Genomic DNA, 25,718 nt, shown 5'->3' on the forward strand with positions numbered 1-25,718 from the left:
CAGGTTACAGATGCTTCAGGTTACAGATGCTTCAAGTTACAGACTCCGCTAACCCAGAAATAGTACCTTGGGTTAAGAACTGTAAAGATAACCTCTCCTTTCTATTAGCTGAATATTGTCCATATTGTTTCTGATGCATAGCACTATACACCGTTTACAAATCAGTCATACTGTCCAAAATTTGTGGTGCTATGTCTATAATGGACTGGAGCTGAGCTCACAGAATCCTAGAACCACTAGCCAGTTTGCACTGGAAATGGAGTGGGGTGGGGATAGAGGATTTCAAGCCAAACTGAGCAATCTCAAGTAACCCCCCCCCCCAAAACACACACACACACACACACACACACACACAATAAAATTTAGCATTTCCAAAGTACATTTTTCTTGATCATTCAGCGTATCACCCATATCTGATTCTTTAGATGAAGGAAAAACAACATTCTAGGTGGCTTCAACTAAGGACCAATCCAAAGATGACCAAAGCTGTTACAAAATTTGTTCTGCTGTCAAGCTGATCTTAATTCACAGGATTTTTCAACAGAATCTATTTCAGAGTTCCATTCATCTAGCAGCAACTATATCCCCAAACTAAATTCAATAACTAGAGTATAGCCTTTTGCTCTTGTCCTCCTTTTATAAAAGGACACACACAAATACTACAGTAACAGCTTTGCTATTCAAAAGCCCCCACAGCCACCTTGTTTGCAAGGCTGAAAAGGCACACAGTCCTTCCAAAGCACTTCTCTTAAGCTGATCAATCTGAATGCAATAAGAACATAAGAACATGAAGAGCCTGCTGGACGGGGCCAATGGCCCATCTAGTCCAGCACCCCCTATTCTCACAGTGGCTAACCAAAACCAAGCAGGATAGAAGCACAAGAGCCCTCTTCCCTTCTGTGGCTTCTAGCAACTGGTATTCAGAAGAACTGCTGCCTCCAATTGCAGAGGCAAAGCCATCCAGGCTAGTAGCTTTCAATAGCCCTCTCCTCCATGAATTGGTTTAATCTTCTTTGAAGCCATCCAAGCTGGCGCTCATCTCTGCCTCGTGTGGGAATGAGCCACCATCACATGCACTTGTGGCATGGAGAAAGTCAACTGTGAAATAAACTTCAGTGCCAGATGGATTAATAGTGGATGCACAATGTAATGGTTCTAGGGGTTGCTCATGCGTAAGCCGGTGCAAACACCTGGCTGGGTTGCCTGAGTGAACCTTTTCTGTCCGGACAGCCACTCACCCGTGGCTGTCTCAATCGCTGGCAGAATCCGTCAGTGGGCGTTTCTTAAACTTGTTCCAGCAAAGAAGCTCTTTGACGCCTAGTCTCCTCCTACTCTCTCTGCACGAAAGCCTTCTGCGCAAGGAGGGCGTAGGCAGCGGAGGACCTCTACTCTCCCCGCTGGTCCCCGGCAAGAAGTCATGGGACCGCCTCGCCGCTTCCCCCATCTGCCCCCCTTCTCAACTGGTGCTACGCTGATTCTCTTCCCCAGAAGATGGGCTGCCTCTCCCAATCCCGGGACGCTCTCCGGAATCCCTCTGGATTTTGCTCTTTCCCTCTGGCACTGATGGCAGTTCCCTGACACACAAGAACAAAGGAAAAGGAGCAGCTGAGTAACTGTCTACCATTCCTGAAGGTTGCATTAAGGTGTACCACCACCCCACCCTGGTCTGCAACCCATGAACTTCCCCACCTTTCGAGAGAATACAGCACTTTATTTCAGTAAATTTGCCCATCCCTGCCTTAACTAAACAGGTAGAACTGCTGAGGTTAAGATGAAATTATTAGTATAAGGGGGGAAATGGAGTATAGCTAGACCTGCGAGCAGAAGACCAAGTAAGCACCTACTTTGATTTGATTAAAACCATTTTGAAATGAGAAGGTAGATTATAAAAACATATTCAGTGTCAACAGAGTGGGAAAGTAGAAAATTTAGCCTTACAGCAAAATCCCATTCTGAGGTTCTGGGATGGGCAGTCTAGTTCAGGGATGGCACCTCCTCTTACGTTATCAGGAAGCATCCTTTTGCCAATGACACCCTGGGGAAGGGATTTCCCACAGCTCTGAATCTGGGAACACCCTTAAACTCAAGCAGAATAGATATAAGGCTAACTAAGAAAATATCAGGGGGCTAGGACAGGGGGATGAGAAAGTAACTCACACAACTATTAGCATTAAAAAGATAAAAGCAATATGGAAAGGAAAGAGGGAAGATAATCCCAGAGGATTCAAATATTTAAGCTTGATATAAAAGAGATGATAGCAAAAATGGACAAAAACTTAAACTTAAACGGCAATGGATAGCAAAAATGAGCAGAATGCTAAATTAATAAAAGAACTTTCTGAACAAATAAAAGATCTAACAATCAAACATAAACACACATATAAATCAGTCCAGGACCTCAAGAGCAGAATCAACAAGCAGGAAGACATTTCTAAGAAATTAGTGAATGAAAATAAAGAGCCGAGGAAAAATCAAGAAACAACTAATGAAGAAATAAAGGATCTAGTGACATTACATGAAACTACTTTGGACCAGATAGCTCTGGTGGAGATGCACCAGAGAGAGATCGTTTTACGCTTCAAAGGTCTCCCAGAGGCACAAGAAGAAAGGATTGACCAAAAGTTGACTCAAGAATTAGCAATCTTGCCGGGCGTACAACAAAATGCGTTGTGGATGGATATAGACAAAGAATTCCGAATAAGATCTGAGAGTACAAAATCGTTTAAAGGTCCAGGAGACTGCCTGGTGTTTTTCAATTCAAGACTTTTAAAAGATAAGGTATTATTAAAGAGAAGACAAGCAAAGTTGTTGATGTTCAGATACAGTAGCCCCAGCTGAGGTCTTGGTCTTGGGAGGGCATATCATAGTAATCAAGAGACATAATGGTTACTGAGTTGACAACGTTAAAAAGTTGTGGGACAGAATGCAGTCTGAGTTGTGAGAAAATGACGTTGTTTAGAAGTGTTGTTGTTATTGCTCCTGCCGCTGAGGCATCTTGTCCATTATCTTATCCTCATCCAAGTACAAGATCACCAAACTATAGGGTCTCATCTCCTTCATGTTGTGCTTCTCAAGCATCGCTTGAGATAAGAAACTAGAAACGAAAATCCAGAAGACATAAGCTAAGCAAATAATATATTGGGAACCCCAGAAACTTCAAACATATCTGTCACATTGGATGAGGTCCCAAACTGGCTTTGCTACCAGCTTAGATCCTGAAGATCTTTGCTAAGATATCTGCTAAGGCTGGCATAACGCAGGACCATCTGAAGGACAGGAGAAAATTAAAGAAGATTTTTGAAGCAATTGAGAAATGTGGGGATGCAGAAGCAGTATTGAAAGAGACAAAGGCAAAAGGCTTATTGAAAAAATCCCTTGGCCATCCTCTGCTTTATTCTGTGGTGCCCACAGAGCTGGGTTCAACTTGCAGCCCAAACAATAAACTAGACTCCCATAGTCTAGGAATGAAGGATGGATTTAAGATGCACTAGCAGTGCCTTCCTCCATATAAAAATCAAGTAAGTTGTCCCATAATGTTGATCTCCCTTCAGTTGTCATATTCCCAGCACTTTGCATCTCTCCTTCCAAAAGGGAATCTCAACACAATTTGATCCAAAATCTGAAGGATGTGCAGTTGAAAAGGTCAGAGAGTGACAATCAATTAACTCATTTCACTGAAGATGTTCTAATGAGTCGGTTCAGAAAAGGGAAACAATTGAAACCAGGGGCTCAGAATCCAACACCTCCCATTGATGAAGAAACAGTTGCTGCTGTTGAGGATGTTGTTCAGAAGTGACACGTGGCAATACACCTTTCAGATACCAAAGAATCTGACTTGGAGAATGATGGTGAATGGGATGATTAGAATAAGAAATTAAACATGTTAACTACTACTTGATCTTTTAATACTTGATTGTATAATACAAATATTTTCTAGGATACGTGGAGAATATGATATACTTTAACCAACAACCTGAAGAGATCTGAAGAGTACAGTCTAATGGGCAAGTACAAGGTGATAAGAGTAAGCTCACCTCCTAAATCTTCTGTTTGACTCTGTAAATGAGTCTGATAAGAGAACAAGTGTATTGCATTTCCCTTGGTCAATTATTATCTAGGGTATTGCCCGCAGGTCTAGAGACATCTGAATGAAGAGAAATATCTGCCCACTCTGTGGTTGTCCAGAGTTACAAATACAGATTTGATGGAAGATCACAGGAACTATTCCTACTGAGACAGCACACTACTGCATTTGTGCCCCTGGGGCAAAGTTTGGCAGGTTTCTTTGGACTTCTGCAATGCATACCTTTGCTGATGAGTTGTCTCCACTCTTTGAACACTCACAGCACCAATCATGGGATTCAAAGCTCCAGTCACTTTGTCTCTGACCATATCCACTGAACCTGTGTGCTTTGGTCATTAGCCCTTCATTCAAGGAGGCTTCATAGTAACTAGGGGACGTGCCTGCGAGGAAAAATCTCTCTTACATGGGGCCTTGGTTCAGTCATTAGTATAATTCCTGGTAGATGGAGCTGCTGAGTTATCCAGGCCTGAGACAGGAAACATAACATCTCTGAAGAGGCTTGTTTGCAGAACCTCATCCACAGAATCACATCCTGGCAGGACATCTGATAGTGGTGCTCCTCATTAGGCTGGTGTGAAAATACATCAGCACTGTGATGATTAGCTACTGAATCTTTTGTTGCCTGTCCAGGAACAGAAGCACTCTCTCCACATGCCATGTTCCCAACTAGATGTTTTCTTTGCAGAATAATAAGCAGAAACACTTTTCTTTGTTGCTAATTAAGTCATGCAACTGAATGCATGAGGAAAAGTACACATTCTTAAGTCCCTGTTGAAAGCTGAGTGAACTAATCAGTAGATCATCCAGATACCATGGAAGAGATTGGTATGAAGAAATTTTCCGTGTGATGGGCAAAACAGTATATAGAGAACTATTTGAGGTCTAGAATCATTCACAAGGTGTATTCCTTCTGGACACTACATAGAATACTGAGTAAGTCCTGAATGGAAGAGTATGAGTTGTAATATTATTTTCTTGAGAACACTGATTTTCAACACATATTAATTATAGGAAAGAATAAGTTTGTTTCTGGTTGGACATTTGACTCTTGGAATAGGCACAAGCCTCTTTTTGGGGACTGTCTTCTACAGCAGATATAAATAAAAACTAGCAAAAAACAAAAAGGTACACATTGGAGGGAAAAATATTCAGTATGTACCCAACAAATTTGCACAGTGAGGATACCACATGGCATTTCACCCTAGCCACTAATTACATGCAGTAGTCTTTAGATACAAAAAAGCCACACAGGCTGACAGAGCAGTGGCAATGTATTTAAAATTCTTACTGTGTTTAATCCTTATGCATCTGATGCAAGGACCTCTAGGCAGCCCATTGATCTTTGATAAGATTAATGGAAGGTCAACGCAAGGCTGCTATTAGGGCATCTATAAAAAATATTTTCCATAACTTCACATGGCCATGTATAATACCTAAGACTAAAACAGACAAAATACTGGAAATCCATGGCAGGAACTATTGCCTCAATATTAATCCGTGCCCTACATGCTACTTTCCTGTAAGTTTTCCCTAACAGGCAAACAGAAATTTGGGGGAAGTTTTAGTTTAGGAAAGGTTCACTGGACGTAAAGGACTAACCCCTTCTTCCAGCACCAGAGTCTCAAGTCAATTTGTGCTGTCCCACCCCAACAGCTGCTTTTGAAAGACAGAAGTTGGACCGGCAACAAAATTCTGTAGTAAGGAGTTTAAGGTTTCAGCCAGCCAGCCTAACCGCTTTCATTCCACTCCCACTCCCAGAGTTTTCCGGTATAACAGCTTTCCAAACTGAGCATGCTCTAAATTTCTCCCACTCCATAGTTTTTTCCCTGCAAATGTTGGGGCATCTCTGAGTCCACTGATACATCCTTCTTATGTGCAAGCAGTGCCATTTTGGATACATAAGGATGCATACTATGAAAATGAGTTTTGTTTTAGTAGAAAAGGTTAAAAGAGGTATACGTTCTGATTATAAATTTCCAATAAATTTCCAATATCTTGGCAAACTTGTCCAAAATCCACATAATACTATGTGTGTCCCATCTTCCTCTGGCAAACATGAGAAACTGCAAAGAAGTATGAGGAAATAGCTATTTCGCATTGTGTTTCAGAAATGCTCTAAGCACATTAAAAAGTGTAATATAAATACTGATAAGCCCCAACTCGTCTCCTCCACTCAGAGTACCTCAGAGGTACAGCACAAGTGCTGGGACAATCCTCCGTATCCTTCCAGAGCTTGAACAATGGCTGAGCTCCATCCTTCTTCCTAAGCTTAAAGGTGCAAAGGGGAAACACCTGCAGTTGTGCTGGGCTTTTGTAGTGTTTGAAGCACCTATCAAGCCAATCCAGCATGGACAAGATCCAGCCAGAGCCCCATTCGCATGCTGAAGCGAACGCAACTTGCATCTGTGGGTCGCAATTTGCCGCTTCCGCGCATGGCGTGATGTCATTTTGACCGTCTGCGCATGTGCAAGCGGCGAAACCCGGAAGTAACGCATTCCATTACTTCCGGGTCGCCGCAGAGCATAACCCGAAAGCGCTCAACCTGAAGCAACCTCAACCCCAGGTATGACTGTACCTCCAAGGCAATCTCTAAACTTGATTGTGAACCACCTCTTAAAGTATCACACATTTGGCCAAGATCAGACAACAAAGACACATGGAAATACATAGTTTAAACTTTACATAGTTTAGAAGCAATTTCCAGGCTCTATTTAAGTGGCCTTTTTTAGAAGGTCATGGAGCATATTTAGGTTGGGGGTTCTTTAGCTCTTTAACTGTGGTTGCACATTATGAACTTTCAAAGCTAAATACAATATAAATTAAGGTAACAGAAGGGCACAGCAACTCAAAGAAAGCTATCCAAAGAACAATTGAAAATACTTTCTGCCTGAGGTTGTCAGAACCCATATTCTATTCCTAGGTGTAACAGTGCTGCCTTGGGATATGAAGAATCGGAGTCAAATGCAAGAACACTGTTTACCAATGCCAATTCACGTTGCCCAGTTTGTATCTACCACTAAAAGGGATGCAAATAATTACATTCTATTTCATACCTGGCTGATATGTACTGCCGAAACCTGGACTGAACATACAGATGAGTGGCTTGGAGAGTTTGGTAGGGATTTGCAAGGGCCTATCGAAAGTTGCTGTTTTTTCCTTGTTGCAACAATCTTCTGTGCAACTGTAAAGACAAAATTAAAAGAATTTGATTACATAGAAACCCTGTGATGAAGCATTTTGCCCCTCTGTTCAGAGTCCTGCTTCCATTAAAGAGCAATTTCATGATCTGACCAACAACATAACCTGGCAGTCCTGCAGCTGATGCACATAGAAACTACAGAGGAGTGGAAGCTGATGGTAAAAGTGCTTATTTGTCTGTTGTTGCTGTTGTTATTCGTAATATATAGGCTATTGGTGTACACCACAAATCTCTTGAAACCAAGATGTGTTTTCAATCACAATAAATATTTTAAAAGTTAAATCAATTTCTTCTGGATTCCACATGAATGCATTTGCAATGAGAACAGTTAAGTGAATCATTTGTTTTCAAGAGGGAAGCTAGAACACCGCAGATAGAATGTCACAGTGTTAGAATTATTCTGAATGAAACACAGCCTCCACCTCCAAGAAAAAGAAAAAGGAGGGGGCAGCTTTTGACGCAGGGTGTATTTGTTTTTGTAACTTCTCCTGGAGTAGATCAGCACAAAGTTTTAAAAAGGAAGGCCAAACTGAGGGATATTTCAGCCTCAGTTTTCACTAAGTAGTCTACTCTCAAGGTCCCAATGCAGGTTATGCTCCCAATGTTTTAGACTACTTCCAACCTGGTCACCATGGCCATACGGAATGGGGCTGATGGAAGTTTCATTTAAAATGTTTGGAGGGGAAGGCTGTCCCAAAGCTTGGATGATGGTAGTATCTTCAAAAAAGCAGAGCTATCACACCAGTGAAGACTGATAAGATGTTACCAAAGTGTTCTACCTCCCAGAGATTTGCCCCACATGCCATTCCACCAAGTGGTAGCTTGGGACCAGCACAACTGAGCAAGCTGGGTGAATCAGGGTATCTGCAGGGTAGGGCTCTACCCCACCCAGGGGCGTAGCGTGGGGGGTGCAGGGGGGGCTGGCCGCACCGGCCGCAACATCGGGGGGGGGGGGGCGCACTCGCAGCTCTCTGCCCCTACCTGGCTCACTCACTCTCTCTCACTGCAGTGCTGGCTGTGCGAATCCGATCCGAGCCGCCGGGTCGCCGCCCACTGTGGAGGGGAGGGTGCCAGGCGTGCAGTGCGGTGCGGAGAGAGAGCAAGGGACTATCTGGGGGAGGGACAGTGCAGCGCCCCCCCCCGCAAATTACTTGCCTTGCCCCGGGTGCTGACAACCCACGCTACGCCACTGACACCACCAAACACCTGATTCGCCCAGGAGCGGGGCAGCAAAAATAACTTACTGACTGGTGAATCAGGGGGTCTGCAGGGTAGCGTGGCAGCAAAAGATGCATCTATCCCACCAAACATGTGATCCGCTCGGCAGTGTGTCTTTTGTTGCTGCACTACCAGACAATTCAGGTGCTTGGTGGATGCAGCAAAGCAGCAACAGTTGTGCACATTGACTGCTGCTGTGTCCAGCTTACCAGCTGACTGCAGCTAGACAGGTGGAGTTGCTAAGCACCAAGGGTGGCGCCTGGACATCTCCACCCAGTCACAAAAGGCCAGTTGTCAGTAGCAAAATGCGACTGGCGCACAGCTAATTTCAAATGCCGTTCACAAGGGGTCTAAACACACATGGATCTAATCCTCAGACCCATCTGCCCATCTGGGTCATGTATTAAGACTAGGTCACATGTCATTTCAAGTTTCACCTCTGATTTTAAACTGGAGATTCAGTTCTTGACTTATATAAAACTCTTGGTGTATTGAAACAAATTTATCTTCATTTATGTTGCAATTATCTCTTAGGGCAGTTAATTTGATGGAAATTAAACTATTGTTTAATTGCTCCTATTAATCGAGAGATTTAAAGAACCACAGTAATAAATAGTTACCTTCAAGACAGAACAAAGTCAAAGCTACTCATGTTGATTCTAAAAGGTAAAATAATTCTAAGCAGAATGAGAACAGAGCAGGCTCAAAATGGTCTTTTCAAAAAAGGAGGGTGCTGCAGAGCAGTATATCAAGTTTTCCAGTGAAATAGCTTTCACTCTATATTTCAGAGATTCAGAAATTTGTAATCAATCTTCCACAACCTGATTAAAATCAGTATTTTGTTTCCTCTGAAGGAAATGCTATTATGGGGACATGAAGCCCCGCACACATCCAATGTGATTTAAGTTGTGCCTAGTGCACTACTGGAATGAGCCCCACAACAATTTTAAATGGAGCAATGCAGCTCTCGGCCTGAAAAAAAAGGTTCCCCATTGTTGTATTAGAGGAAATTATTTCTGTTAATCACAACAGACCGGGACAAAAACAACAACCTATTGTTAGCCTACTAAAGTGAGAAGTAACCTCCTGAATATCTATTACCACATACATATTCCTGAATAATCCACTTCACCTAGTGTGTTTTTTTAAATGCTTTTCGGGTTTTTCAATGAATTATTAGAACTGGCTTCCTTAGGACGCTTCAGGGGCACAGATATAAAGCCACATATTTAGAACTGGCAGGGAGTCCCTGGTGCTGTCTACCAAAGAATATGGTGGTTTTTATGTGGATAGGGTAATCTGTGAGTTTTACAGTATGTGCACGTGTGCAGTATGTGTGCGTATTACACACAGAGTAATATTGTGTTTTATTGTTGTTACCTGCCCTGAGACCTTAGGGTGAAGGGTGGATAACTAATAACACACAAACACACATACACCTCAGAGCTCCTACCTGACCTGGGGAACATTAGCCCTGAATCAGTGATTTGGGGGTGGGGGGTGCTAATGTTTAATTGTGGTTTATCTGGTCCACCTTCTTGATTCAACATGGCAACTGCCATCCAAACATGAATGAAGACCACCTCATCCATCTTGATAACCCTTGTTCAGAGGCATACAAATTAGAACAGGTTAGAATGGTTATGGCCAAAATCAGACAAAATCCCACTTAAGCCACATTCTGGTCTACCATATTGATTCAAAATTGTGGGTAGCATCCCCACATTGACAAAAACTGCTTCCCTCACCTCTGGAAATCTCATGCAGAGTTTGAAATTGGTGCCATTTGGACCCACCACACAAAAAAATGTGTGAAGACAAGCCTAAGTCACATTTTGGACCACCGTTGATTCAAAATGGTGACCAGTAGTCCAACACTGAAGAAAACCACAGACCCCCTCACCCCAGGAACAATCATGCAGAGTTTGAAATCAGTCAAGTTTGTACCCATCACTCCAAAAATCAGGCAGTCACATATCGTACTGCCATCTTGATTCAAAATGGTGGCTGCATTGCCCACATCAACAAAAACTGCCACCCCACCTCAGAAACCCTCATACCAAGTTTGATGATGGTATCAAGAGGTGGCCAGACCTACTGAGAATAAATGGTAAAAAAAGTTTTTTCCAGAATATATAATAGATTTCTTTATTTTCCTAATCTAAAACTCATCCCTGATAGAATTTGGACCAATTTACATATGTACACCAAGACAGAAAGGTACAACAAGATACTTCACAACACTGAAGACCTGTCTATATTAGAGTCACCACATATATGGTGTTTAGAACTCACAGAAGGCCTCAGTCCTTCCATATATGTTCATAATCTTGCCACAGCTGCACATCCTCCTAAGGTACAACTACAGTGCTGAATAGGACAGTATGAGAGGCTGCAAATGAAGCCTGGCTGGAGAGTAAGACATCACCCTGCAGAATCTGAAGCAGTGGTGTACTGGCTTCCTTTAGGCTTTCCGTCCCCACTGAAGGCCCTCTTTGACCTATTAGTCAGAAGAATGGCCTCCTCCATTAAGATTAAGAGATCACTTTCAATTCCTACCTGTGTATCAACACAAAAGGAGCCAATCCAGAGGACTTGTGAGGGACTTCACTGTACTTTATTTGTTGCACTTTGGCCTATGAGACCTTTTATAGGAGGCAAATATTCAGTTGTATCACCATATCAACTGATTTGCAATGACAGGTGTGTTTTCTACCCAGCCCTGCAGAAGCCCAGCTGTACTTATACACAATCGGGCATTTCTTCACCAAATTGAAGAAGCAACTTATCTTTTACAGCTATTGTGTGTTTTAAATTTTTTTTAAATGTAACCAGCAATCCATGATGTTTCAAATATCAACTAAATACGATTTGATCTCCTAAATTATCACAGACAAATTCACAGTACAACACTGTTAGCCATAAAAATCACTGACATTACTTTGTAGTTTCATTTCAGTGTTTAATAACATTAAACTAATGTGTTTTATACTTGGCAAAAAATTGTTAGAGTTATTACAATTAGGGAAGGGTATGGCTTACATTAACCTGGCATAGGACTGCTTCCTTTTGAATAGGCAAAAACTTAGATTTCTGCCAGTTCTCTTTTGCATTCATAGTTTCAAGAAAAACCTAGATTTCATGTCAGAACTTTCTCATATACATTCCCCTTCATTAACGTTTTTTCACATTGGCTCTCACTAGCATGCATCAAACACCATTAATCTTAGGATTTTGAAAAAAAGCTAATAAAACCATGAACAACAGAGTAAGCTTAGTATTATGTAGGCATAATTAGGTCAAATGTGAATTTACAATTTGGATATCACCCTTTGCATGCAAACTATTCCATATCCTGGATCTATTAATCATCCATCGAAATTGCTAAAAATGTGGGCTCAATGAGCCTTCTGTATTTTATGAGAAAATTACTCAACTGATCTACCCTATTAGGAAAGATGGGAGGATGGTAGATACAAGCTGATGTAGAGCTCACAAACAAGGCTATAATATACACCACTACATATACATGTCAGCAATTTTGGCTTTCTGTCTTACCCCATGGTAATCACTGAAACTGTCAAACCTTGAATAAATGAGATGTTGCCTGTTAGGGTTAATATAAACTCCTTAAGATAGGAACATGTGTACTCTGTATCCACGGGGCCTTTTAAAGGACTCACCCTGTATATCACTAGTGTCAAAGTAGAGAAGTGATTGGCCAAAGTATTCAGAAGTGATTGGCCAAGAAAAACAATCTTGACCATGCTGTTTCGTTTTGCATCAGAACTTGGTCTGTGCCACTGAAACCTGCCACCCAACAGTTTCCTTGCCTGAGCTGATGGAGGCTGTCTCAAGAAAGATGTCTGAGACCTCAAGGCTGATGGCCTAGGGCAGTGGTGGCAAACCTATGGCACGTGTGCCAGAGGGGGCACTCAGAGCCCTCTCTGTGGGCACACGCACCGTTGCCCCAGCACAGAGTTCGCCAGAGTTCATTACTAGAAAGCCAGAGGGACACAGGGCCGGGCTGCTCCTCTCCCCCTCTCCACGTGCACCTGAGGACATTTCTCATATCACCCGCCCCTCTGCCCAGCCTAGCTGCTCCCGCTCTGTTCCGGGCCCCTCAACTGAGTCAGGCAGAGCCAGCCGAGCGCAGCACGCAAGCTGCTCCTCACATGCCAAGCAGTGAGGTGGAAGCAGCCGAGCACTGAGGCAGAGATGATAGCGTTGGGTGATAACGCCAAGGCCGGTGCCTCTCCCCCCCAACGCAGCGTCGCCCGGGATTCATCACTCTGGTCTCCCGTCACGCTGATGTGGCCCATATCCAAGGACATGAGCACATGACAAGCAGAGTTGAAACAGAAGCTTAGCCTTGAGGAGTAACATCTAAGCCTAATTTAATGCAAATGAAATCAAATGTAACAGAAGAAAGAAAAACATGGCTTCTCCCTCTGTTTTTCTTCCTCAGAGAAAGAGCTGCAAAAGCAAAAGCTGTAAAAACGGAACAGCGTATCTCTATTTCCGCTCACAAGACTCCAATAATCAGTGCTGGAATGTAAACAGACATGTGACATGTAAGAATCCCACACATCTGCAGCACAGGAGGAATGGAATTTCCAACAGTGAACAGGCTCTTTCTTTTCCCCCACCCCTCTCCTCCCTGCTCTCCATGTGATTCAGCAGCCACTCCCAGTCACCAGTCTAGCTGCCGCATTCTGGTTAAATTGCAGTTTCCGGGTCACCTTCACAGGTAGCCCCTCGTAGAGTGCATTGCCGTAGTCCAAATGGGAGATAACTAGAGCATGCATCACTCTGGTGAGACAGTCTGCAGGCAGATAGGGTCTCAGCCTGCCTACCAGATGGAGTTGGTAGACAGCTGTCCTGGACACAGAATTGACCTGTACCTCCATGGACAGCTGTGAGTCCAAAATGACTCCCAGGCTGCGCACCTGGTCCTTCAGGGGCACAGTTGCCCCATTCAGGACCAGCGAGTCCTCCACATCCACCCACCCCCTGTTCCCCAAGAACAGTACTTCTGTCTTGTCAGGATTCAACCTCAATCTGTTAGCCACCATCTATCCTCCAACTGCCTCCAGGCACTTACACAGGACATTCACCACCATCACTGGTTCTGATTTAAAAGAGAGGTAGAGCTGGGTATCATCTGCATGCTGATGAACAGCCCAAACCCCCTGATGACCTCTCCCCGTGGCTTCATACAGATTATTAAAAAGCATGGGGGAGAGGACAGAACCCTGAGGCACCCCACAAGTGAGAGCCCAGGGGTCTGAACACTGATCCCCCACCATCACTTTCTGGACACGGCCAAGGAGGAAGGAGCAGAAACACTGTATAACAGTGCCCCCAGCTCCCACCTCCTCTAGACGGTCCAGAAGGATGTCATGGTATCAAAGGCCGCTGAGAGATCCAGTGGGAACAAGGAAACAGCTTTCACCTTTGTCCCTAGCCCGCCAGAGATCATCGACCAGCGAGAAGTGTCCATGCACATGAAAGCTCATACCAATAACAAATTTAGTTGGTCTCTAAGGTGCTACTGGAAGGATTTTTTTGTTTTGTTTTGTTTTGTTTTGACTACGGCAGACCAACACGGCTACCTACCTTTAACAGGAAGCCCAAGACAGTTTCAGTCCCATGATGAGGCCTGAATCCCGACTGGAGGGGATCCAAATGGTCTGCATCCTCCAGGCGTGCCTGGAGTTGTTCAGCAACCACTCACTCAATCACCATGCCCGAGACTGGAAGATTTGAGACTTGGCGATAGTTGGCCATATCGGCCGGGTCCAAAGATGGTTTTTTTTAAGAAGCATTTTAATGACTGCCTCTTTCAGCAGGTCTGGGAAGTCTCCCTCACAGAGGGAAGCATTCACCACCCCGCAGAGCCCATCCCAACTTGCTTTACAGGATGGAGACAGGTAGTCGGTTTCACACATCCAAGCAACCTGTTCACATGCTTGGAGGTAACAGATTGGAATTGATCCCACGCAACTTGTTCAAGGTATCTCTCCCAGCCAGCCTGCAGCTAGCCTGCCCAAGATGGATCCCAGTCTTCCTTCTCCTTTTCTCCCCAGCATACCTTGCTCAACACTCCCTTTTCCTGTCACCTCAAACACACAGTTACCCTGGCAACCTTCCAAACCCACAGTCTCTGTTCACACCTCAAGGCAAGGGGGAAGGACTGCTGTCTGGCCTTGTCAATGGCTCTCAATGGCCCTGTATTGTTTCTTAATGGCACCACTCTGGCCAGGTCGTTTTGCATAGGCTTGCTCAGGAATTCCTCTGCAGCTTGTATTTTCCCTTCATATTCCAATTAATGAAAATCCTAGCTTTTATATTAATTTCTAGTGTTGAGGGGGGTCCTCTCCAAATCTATAACTGCATATTGAAAAGCGGTCACATATAGTCACTTCCATTGCTTAAATCAGCTTACTTCATAACTCTGCGCATTAAAGAGTTAACATCTTCAGTCTTAGGTCTGAGTAATGCTGATCCAGCAATTTTGCTTATTTTATTGAGTGTGTCTTACTGCAACTCTAAATGGTCTTAAACCAATGTGTTGGGTTTACTGTGTTTACTGAACACAAAAGCAGGGGCTCAAGCAATGAGTATTTTTTATATATTTTGCTATTGTTGCACTGACCCCTAGTGGCCACTTGCTGAGCCTACAAAGTTCATTCTAAACTGAAACTACTGATAACATTCACAGGTGATGTAGATTGGGTGGTGGTGGTTTTACAAGCAAACTTCAAAGCGAACTCTAGCTTTCTAAATGCATGTTGTGCACATTGAAATGTTAACTTTATAGAGAAAGTTAATCTAAGAAAATCCAATCTCTAAATAGTATCAACTTGAACTGTGATGTATCTGTCTTGCATTTTCCAAAGGCAATACCTTGATTTTCGAGCATCTCAGAAACCGAATGTTTCGGTTTTCAAATGCTGAAAACCTGGAAGTGAACATTGCAGTTTTCTCGGAAGTCGAACGGCTTCCGAGGTGCGTTACTCCATTTTCTCAATGGAATTTGCCGACCACCCATTGTGCCTTGTTTTTCAAACGTTTCGGAAGTCTTCCAGAACGGTTTACGTTCAACAACCAAGGTACCACTGTATAGCTCTTTCCATCACTGCTTAGCAACAGGAAACAAAAAGCCACATTGGTTCAAACCCATTTCTACATAGATGCCCAACCCTGACTCTTAATTATCATTTAATTTATTGCCTGCCCTTCATCCCAAGGGCCCAGGGCAGATTACAATTTAAAATACAACTTTAAAATTCATTTGAAAACTCGCCATTAGGGAAAAAAACCAGTCACAAAAATGGGGTGGGTATAGCCCAGTCGCTCATAATTAACCTCATACTTGTTGCCACAAGAGAATAGCATACACCAATACACAAGAAGATGTCCTATATTCCCAGAACTGCCCCACAGGAAAATTACCCACACCCACTGTTGGGTGCTTTTCATGGATGTTAGAATACAAGAGGCAGCATCCGAGTAAACAGTTCCATTAGCACAAGGACTTTTAACTGTGCAATGGAACTTCCCTGCCTTTTAGCACTGGCATATAACTACTTGTCTACGGTGCCTCTCCCCAAATGCCTTGGAACTTGTGCTTTAGCCTCTCAAAACTGCTGTCTCAATGCCTAGTTCTACCCTGTCCGCATTTGAACCATCATCCATTTTTCACATTCATCCTGGGTGCTCCTGTCAGCTTCCCATTCACCCCCACAATCTGTTCAAAAGGTTGTTCTGCCACCTATTTAATTTTAAACAACTCTTGATACTTAATGTACTGCAAAACACTCCACAGTGGACCTCATCTCACTCCTTTGCATATAAAAGGGCTCCTACCATTTGCAGAAGGGCCACAGATCCTACAGAAGCTCCCATAAGCTAACAGAAGAGGGAAGAAAGGTAAATTTCAACAATTCCCCCCACCTTCCAGGTTATTCAAGGTCTCCCAACGCTGGAGCAGATTTCTGGGGAGCATGCTGGGTGGCAGAGAGGGGTATCCAGTGAAAATTATCTCTCCATCCCCCTCTTCTGCCGGGGAGGGGGCGACTCCCGTGGTCAGAGCTCCACTCAAAATATAACAGATTCGAGTCCCCTGTCATGCCTGGGTTAAGCACAAGACACAACCTCCCTAAGCAAAGCATGAATGGGCTGCATGCAGCCTCTACTTCAGCTGCTGTAGTGACAGGCATGTGTGATAAGGGAAAACCCATTGGGCATGCCCAGCTCTTGTGTGGATTGTTCTGTAAACCTCACAAAACATAATCCTCTGCCCCATAGGGATTGTAACTTGTCAGAAGTGGGAGGGAAGGGGGGGCGATGACTCAATGCTCAATTTTTAATCTGAAGTTCTAAGTACTAAGCATAGCACTGTAAACCACCACAGGGTGAGCAAGCTTTCTTAATCAAGACTGCAACTCTGCTTTTCATTAATACTGCACTGCAAGCATCTAGTATTTAAGCAAGCTGTGTAGTTAAAGATGGACAGTCTATTAATGAGAAATCAGGGCAGCATGTCACTTCAGATTCCTAGCTATGGCCATAAGCATTCTTCTATAAAGGTCACAGCTGCACATTGCTGAAACAAATTATAGGCACCAGGGGAATTACTCCTTGGTATAGCATGACAAGAGTGTGTATTGTAGAGGATTATGCACATCACAATTTGCATCAACACTATATATTTACTGACGTTTGCTTAAGATACAAATGCAAGATTAAATAAAGAAAAATAAATACAAAAAACCACCTCCAAATCAAGGCAATACAATAAACCAAAGAGATTAAGGCTGGACCATGGTATACGAGACACAACCCAAGAGAACAAAACAGCTAAAGTAATTAATCTGAGGAGCAGAAATTATCATGCTGAGAGATAAACATTAGCAAATCACGAAAATAGGAAGGCAACAACATTCTATGGTTTTTGGGAGCATCATATCCTTTTATCAAAAAGGAAGATATCAGATACAACACAAAAAGGTAAAACCAGACTTGTAAACTTCTGGGATGTATCCACCTGAGCGTTAAAGAATTCAAATGTGAAAATGCTTATCTGTGGTGTTAAAAAACCCCAAACATACTTCACATATAGGCTCATGGAGTTTGAATTGGTGGTGGCCGACCAGGAAAGAGATCTATAACCATGGTGATTAATAAAAATGTTCACCCTGTGCTACAGCTGTGAGAAAGGTAAACACCACACTGGGGATAATTAGGAAAATGAGTGAAAATAAAACTGCCAATATCAGAAAGCCATTCTGCAAACCTTTAGTGCAACCACATTTGGAATACTGTGCAAGTTCAAGTTGCCTCACCCACAAAAAGCATATTGGAGAATGGGAAAGTATTTAGAAAAGGGCAACCAAAATGATAATCCTTACGTGGAAAAATTACAATATTTGTGGAGTGTAAAAGGTGACAAGATAGAGGGGTATAAAATTATGTATGGTGTCAAGAAAGAAGACGGATGCCACCCCCATAATACTAGAACCATGGGCCATTGAATATCGGAAGATTCAGGACAAGCAAAACAAGGTGCATCTTCACAAAGAAGTTAAATTATGGATTTCACTCCCACTAGATGTAGTCATTAGAATCACAGAATCGTAGAATTGGAAGTACTGTGACTCCAGTGGTCATCAAGTCCAACCCCCTGCAAAGCAGGAATCTCAGTTAAGGCATTCATGACAGATGAAGATCCAACCTCTGCTGAAAAACCTCCAAGGAGAGTCCACCACCTCCCCAGGGAGATCGTTCCACTGTTGAATAGCATTGCAGGGGGTAGATTAGATTACCCTTGGGGTCCTCGCACCAAGTTGAATTGTTTTAAAGGGTGAGTGCACAAACCCATGGAAGATTACTATTTTTTTTAAAAAATAATATTTATTAGAAGTTTCAACGTTACAGAAAAAGAAAAGGCACAAGAAAAAGAAGAGAGAAGGAAAAAAAAAAAGAAAAATCAATACATAAAAAGAACAAAAAACACAATACATCAAAACACAAAAAAAAAACAATTACAAACACATCCAATATTTATCCTTATCTTTCATTAACTTATTTCCTCGACCTCCTCACACCTCCCTTTTTTGTATTCCAGTTATTAACTATATCAGCAAATCCTTTCCCTCTTTCACTGCTTTCTGTCATTTAATTATCTTAATTTATTTTAACATTATCTTACCATCAAAACCTTAAAGTTTATTTGTACTTAACTCCTTATAATGTTTCTACTAAAGTCATGTAATTTCATTCCAACATTTCCTAACAATCATTAATTTTACAATATTTCTCTGAATAGATTTTTTAATTTTTTTCCAATCTTCTTCCACCGTCTCTTCTCCCTGGTCTCGGATTCTGTCAGTCCTTTCTATCAGTTCTATATAGCCCATCAACCTGGTGATCTTCTATCCGAGGTTCTTAACTCTTTTCCATGTCCCTTCTGCAGAAAACCCATGGAAGACTAAATCTATAAAAAGCTGCTTGCCATGATGGCTGAGTCCTACCTCCCATATTGGAGGTAGAATGCTATACCAACTACTGGAGAGCACAAATGGAGAGAATGATGCGGTGCTTAGGCCCTCCTTGTGGACTTCCCATGGGCATCTGGTTGACACGGTAAGAAAAGGATGTTGGACTAAATGGGGTCTTTAACTAACCTAGCACACTTCTTCTTATGGTCTTAGTTTTGTCCATACTGGTGCTGACCATCACTTCTGATCTCTGCAAGATGGCGAACGGAGCACAGATCTGATCGCTCCGACAGATCTGAGCCCCGCGGAATGTCAGGGGGAAACGCCAAGGTGAGGCGTACCCCCAAAAAAGTCTTCAGAGGGTTCTCAAGACGTTGAGAGGTCCAGCAGATTGCAAAGAGCTCTCCCACAATTCCCAGGCCCCTGCGCTGAAAGGTTCGGGAGAGTGGGGAAAAGAAGCGGGTTTGAGTGCAGTTTGGCAGCAACATGTCTCCACGGGAGCAAAGCCTTAATGCTATGGCCACCAGCAGAGATTTCCTACAACTAACATTCAAGCTGATGGGAAGGTAAGAAGATTACTATTTAAATTAAGATTAATTCGGCACCAGACGAAGGATTAAAAAAGAAGTCCGGTCTTCGTCTTCTGGGTAATTAACGATACAAGGGGGGAAAATTGCAAGTGGAAAACTATTATCTTATTTGATATTTACGGTGTGGGCCTGCTGATGGGAGAATTCAAGGCAATTGAAACCCATTCTTTATTGTTTGACATTGCTACGGGATTTTAAAGCTGGCCACAACTTGGTATTTGTGTATGGAAAAAGGAAGGTTGTGCCATGACTCTGACAACAACTGAGAGCCCTTACGCCTTCCAAAGCTTTTTGTCAGTTGCGGGGAGGAAAGGTTAAGGCAACTGAAATCTACTCTACTTGGCTTGTTACTGATACTGGAGTATAAAAGTGGAAACTGGATTTTGAACTGCAGCCACTGAACTCAGCAGAGGAGATTTGGATTAAGACAAGTACTTATGAACCAGATGGCCCTGTTCTTGCCGCTGCTTGTCCACCAGGTTTCTCTTACATACAGCAACCCAGGTCATGTGGCCAGGCAGGGGGGGTTACAGTGATTTTTAGTAAGTCATTAACTTGAACCAGGCATCCTATTGGGAAGACCCAGTTTTCTGAGTGCATGTTCCAAAGGTTGGGCAATACAGGACTCCTTTTGGTGTACCGACCTCCCCGCTGCACCAAGGATTCCCTGCCTGAGCTGCTTTAGAACATGGTAGATGTTCTCCTGGAGACACCTAGTTTGGTTGTCCTGGGGGATTTTAAGATCCACGTCAACATGACCTTACAAGGGGCAGCTCGGGACTTTGTGGAAAGCATGGCCTCCATGGGGCTGTCCCTGAATAAATTTGGCTCAACTCATAGTCGCGGACACGTCTTAGACTTGGTATTCACCACTATGGATGTGGGTGATCTGACACTAAGTAAAAGCGAAACAAAGGAAGTGCCATGGTCGGATCACTGCCTGGTGCAACGGAACTTCTCTGTGAACCTTCCCATCCACAGGGAGGGGGGACCAATTTGGATGGTCCCCCCCCCCACTTAAAGGAGCCAAATGGTTTCCAGAGTGGTAGGGGGTGTTTTATCCCATGTTGATGGCCTTTCAGCTGATTCCCTGGTGGACCGCTGGAATGTGGCATTAACCAGGGCTATCGACTGTCTGACTCCAAAGCGCCCTCTCCGATTGCACAGGGTCCGGACATGGTTTTCCCCAGAGCTGAGAGCGATGAAACAATCACTGAGACGGCTAGACAGGACATGGATTAGAGCTCAACGTTGAGCCTACCAAGTGGCGATAGCAATCACCGCCTCTATTGCATCTGCAGAAAACAGCAGCAGGAGACTCTTTCAGGTGGTTTGCAATTAAATGGAACCACCTGTGCCATCGGGGCCCGGTAAGGGCCCCAAGATCTCCTGCAATGATTTTTGCAAAGTTTTTTTGCAAATAAAGCGCTCAGATTCGGAAAGAGGTAGATGCCACAGTGGGAGCAGGGCCAGGGCGGGAGAGTGCCAGAGTCTCATCTAGTCAAGTTGTATGGGATCAATTCCAATCTGTTGCCTCCGAGGATGTGGACAGGCTGCTTGGATGAGTGAAACCGACCTCCTGCCTCCTTGATCCTTGCCCATACTGGCTAATAAGCGTGAGCTGGGAAGGGCTGGGTGATGGGCTCTGTGGGGTGGTGAATGCCTCCCTCTTTGAGGGGGCATTCCCAGACCCTTCTGGACTGTCTACAGGGGCTGGGAGCTGGGGGCACTGTTATACAGTGGTTCTGCTCCTTCCTCCTGGGCTGTGTCCAGCAAGTGGGGATGAGTGTTCAGACCCCTGGGCTCTCACTGTGGGGTGCCTTAGGGCTCCGTCCTCTCCTTCATGCTTTTTAACATCTACATGAAGCCACTGGGAGAGATCATCCAGGGGTTTGAGCTGGGTGTTTATCAGTATGTGAATGATACCCAGCTCTATTGAAACCAGTGAGGGTGGTAAAGGTCCTGTGTGAATGTCTGGAGGTGGTTAGAGGATGGATGGTGGCTAACAAATTGAGGTTGTATCCTGACAAGACACAAGTACTGTTTCTGGGGAACAGGGTGTGGGTGGGTGTGGAGGACTCCCTGGTCCTGAATTGGGTAACTGTGCCTCTGAAGGACCAGATGCGCAGCCTGATACAGCCGGCCATGGAGGTGCAGGTCAATTCTGTGTCCAGCTCAGCTGTCTTCCAGCTCCATCTGGTTCACAGGCTGAGACCCTACCTGTCCACGGACTGTCTTGCCAAAGTGGTGCATGCTCTGGTTATCTCCCACTTGGACTACTTCTAAGTGGGGCTACCTTTGAAGGTGACCTGGAAACTGCAATTTAACCAGAATGCGGCAGCTAGACTGGTGACTGGGAGCGGCCGCCGAGACCTTGTAACACTGGTCCTGAATGACTCCCAGTACGTTTCCAGGCACAATTCAAAGTGTTAGTGTTGACCTTTAAAGCCCTAAACTTGGCCCAGTATACCTGAAGGAGTGTCTCCACCCCCATCGTTCAGCCCGGACACTGAGGTCCAGCACTGAAGGCCTTCTGGCGGTACCCTCATTGCAAGAAGTGAAGTTACAGGGAACCAGGCAGAGTGGCACCCGCCCTGTGGAACGCCCTCCCATCAGATGTCAAGGGAATAAACAACTACCAGACTTTTAGAAGACATCTGAAGGCAGCCCTGTTTAGGGAAGCTTTTAATCATTCTATTTTAATATTCTGCTGGAAGCCGCCCAGAGTGGCTGGGGAAACCCAGCTAGATGGGCAAGGAATAAATAAATAATTTTTTTATTATATTATTATTACTCTGTTGCGGGAATATAAGAAAGACTTATCTTGGCTGGAGGGATCTACAGAGCACTAAACTCAGTTTCCTGTATATAAATCGGAATTTTAAGGAGGGGAAAAAACTGGCAAGAGAGGTTGATATACCTATTTATAAGGATCTTCAAGTGCTGCAACTCTTCATTCTACCCTGAGACATTTTAGAAAATTGGATACTGAATTTAGTACTCTTTCTCTCTCCTGGACAATAAGTGGTAATTCTTCTGGATATATTGTTTCTGTCTCTTTTTTAAGGTAGATATTTGTTATATATGAATATCAACTTAAAATTTGGATTTTATGTTAAATTGCATATGTGTATAAAGTTCGTGGGTTGAAAGAACAGGGGTAGTGGGAAAGCACAGAAACTGTTATTGTTTACTGGGAGCTTACATGGAATGGTCTTGAAACTGATAAGGTGGTGGTGAAAACTGGCTGTTTTGAGAACAACGGAAAGATGAAAATATGACAATGATTAAACAGAGTTGAGTCTGGATAGAAGGGCTCAAGTACAGGACCCGGGGGATATATCTCAATGTGAATTGAAATTTATGAAAGAGATGGGGGAAATTGTGGCTAAAATAACAGATGAGTTTATAACACGAAAGAATCAAAGCATTAAAAGAGTGACAGAACCAACTGAAATAATAGTCTTGCACAACAGACAAGACAGTCTGGAAAGGGGCATCCTTTGTCAAATCAGAAATAATAATCTTAAAAATTGATTGTTAATGGGCTAAAGTGGAAAATTTAAAGTTAAACTGTGTTATAGAACAAAAATTGAGAAAGAGGGAAAGGATTTGCTGAACCAGCTAATTTGAACTAGAATACAAAAAAGGGAGGCGTGAGGAAGTCAAGGAAACAAGCATATGAAAGATAAAGAAATGAAATTTGGATGTGTTTTTAAATGTTTTAGTCTTTTTCTTGTTGTTTTGCTGTATTGTTTTTTCTTTCTAGTTTTGATGTATTATTTGTTAAATTTTTTATTGTTTTTTCCTTTCTTTTTTACCCTTTTTCTTCTTTGTAACTATTAAACATTTAATAAATATTATTTAAAAAAAAACAAAAGCAGAAATAATAATCTTGTACAGGGAGAACTGAGGAAAGGATGCTCCTAGGCAAAAGTTGCGAGAGGAAGCCTGAAAACTGGGAAAAGATGACTGATATGAAGAAAGCCCATTTGGAAGTTTTGTGGTGTAGGCAGAAAACACTTGAGGAGGTTGTGGTGGAGAAAACGAGGCAGAAAGTACAAGGAACGGCAAGCTGGATTTGGAACTTGCCTCAACTGACAGAAGTCTGCTGATGAAATTCAAGTACGCCAAAGGAAAAAGAATGGGAAATTGTCTTGGAAACTATTATTGTTTATGTGAAAAATATTGTAGATATTGGTACATTAGCAGGCTTTGATTAAATGCTTACAATTAGCAGAGATGTGTTAGTAAGTTTTGATTAACTATGTGTAATTATTACAAAATTGGGTAAATGGATATGGAAACGTAAGAGAATTTTGTTTATATAAAGAACCAGAAGACGGGATGGAGGAAAGTCTAGAGATTCCTGGAATCTCGAATAAAAGGTTGTGAAAAGATATTGCTATACATGGGGATTGGGGGTAAAAAAAATTATTTTTTATTGATGTTAATGTGGACTTAAATTGTGAAAAACAGTAAAAAATTATTTAACATACTAATGCTGACTATGAATAAATCTCATTAAAATATGAAAACTTAGTTGAGGGGTGGCTTACAGTAGTGAAAATTTGATATTGATGGTATATATTCAACAGGCTTGAATGTCCAAGCAATCTTGTCTACCTTCTTTGGTACAGCTATAAAACCTATTCTCCTTTAAACCTGCTTTTGCTTTTCACAGCACATAATCCAAGTTCAGTTCAGAAGCTTAATTGCTTCACCTCTCATTACTGTGACATGGCTGCAGACATACTGCCCTTAGTCATTTGACTAATTAAATTACATCAAAATATCGCACAAAGAAGCTATGACCTCTTTTTAATACAGCATATTGGCCATGACATAGTAAGGAGGGCAAAACCAAAACCACAAAAGTCCTGAAAATTTACATTATCACAATAGAAGTAATTTGTAGGCAAAACTGTTTGGGAGCAGCCTTCAGTTGGCATACAGTTTGAATTAATTATAAAATACGAATTACCAAATTTATGCACTTGCTTCAAGTTTTCACTATACAAGATTAAAACCTTTGACAGTACAAAATCATGCTGTATAGGTCATACTGTTTTACGTGCGTCCCTTAATGCCCTTATAAAGGTTAGCATACCACACAAGGTCAAGCAAGTAATATAACAATATTCTTTCCCAGCAATGAACATGTTGAAATGAATTATATTGGTCACACGGAACACATGACAACACACAGACAAAAGCAAGAACAATCCTTCTTCATTAATGGCACATCAAACTAATTCTAACAGGCTGAAATCATTAATGAAGTATCCTGAGGCAGAACAAAGTAATTACTACACTGTCCTATCAAAATAATTAGAGATTTTCAGATGTTCCTGATAAAAATTGTCTTTAATAAGATTCAATATTATGTAGTAATATGCACTGAACACATACTTCTGGTCTCTCTGAGCACTGGCATCATTGTATACAATAATCTCTCAACAACTTTGCCCCGTACCCCCCAAAAAAACAAAAAAAGCGGGGCATTACTTATTTCCTAAAAAAAGCTCAACAGCTTTGACCTGAACCCCAAAAATGGGGTAGATTACGGAAAGTTTTTAATTCTGCGAGTAGATCGCAGTCTCTTGGGAGTTGGCCATCCCTGCCCTATACAGTTTAGGATTAGTGGAAGTCAATAACTGCTTGCTCTGAGTTGACCCTGCCAATGCACTAAGTCAGGGGTGTCAAACTCAAATTCATCGGGGGCCGCATCAGCAGTTTGGTCACCCTCAAAGGGCCGGATGACACCCCCTTTATGCACAAGGAGGAAGATGGTAGCTAAAATATAAGTCATTCTCTTTGAAGGCATGCAGGCATAGATGGAAGGGGGTATTAGTTCTCCGCAAAGGTCGAGGACCCCAACATACACTCATGTAAGAAAACTTTTAGGTGCAGCTGCCCCCCATTGAGAGGAACAAGCGTCCTTTCACTATGTACAGCCTCCCTTGATTTCCCACAGCCCCACATAAAGGCAAACCACTCTTTAACATTCAAGTGTGTGTGATTAAAAGAAGCAATTTGCTATCATTCCCCTCCACACACACACTTTGTAAATATGGGGAACAGATAAATGACGTCTAAGGGTTAGGTTTCATCCTTTATTC

At 42.8% G+C, this 25,718-nt stretch overlaps 2 protein-coding genes across 12 annotated transcripts in view; one reads left to right on the top strand and one right to left on the bottom strand.

Annotated features, from left to right (window-relative positions):
- AGAP1 (ArfGAP with GTPase domain, ankyrin repeat and PH domain 1) overlaps window positions 1–25,718 on the bottom strand; it is a 319,294-nt gene that overhangs the window by 213,296 nt on the left and 80,280 nt on the right. For all 7 annotated transcript variants that reach the window (XR_014502416.1, XR_014502417.1, XM_083400967.1 and 4 more), the window contains one exon: window positions 7,138–7,265. Coding sequence is in view for 5 of the 7 variants with exons in the window: in XM_083400967.1 (XP_083257093.1) it covers window positions 7,138–7,265 (128 nt within the window). In the remaining 2 variants the exon portion in view is untranslated. The remainder of the gene's footprint in view (window positions 1–7,137; window positions 7,266–25,718) is intronic.
- Window positions 1–25,718, top strand: part of TRPM8 (transient receptor potential cation channel subfamily M member 8) — a 298,169-nt gene that overhangs the window by 112,674 nt on the left and 159,777 nt on the right. The gene's annotated exons all lie outside the window — the stretch shown is intronic.

This window comes from Podarcis tiliguerta (assembly GCF_965153285.1).
Source record: "Podarcis tiliguerta genome assembly, chromosome: 1".
NCBI lineage: Eukaryota > Metazoa > Chordata > Lepidosauria > Squamata > Lacertidae > Podarcis > Podarcis tiliguerta.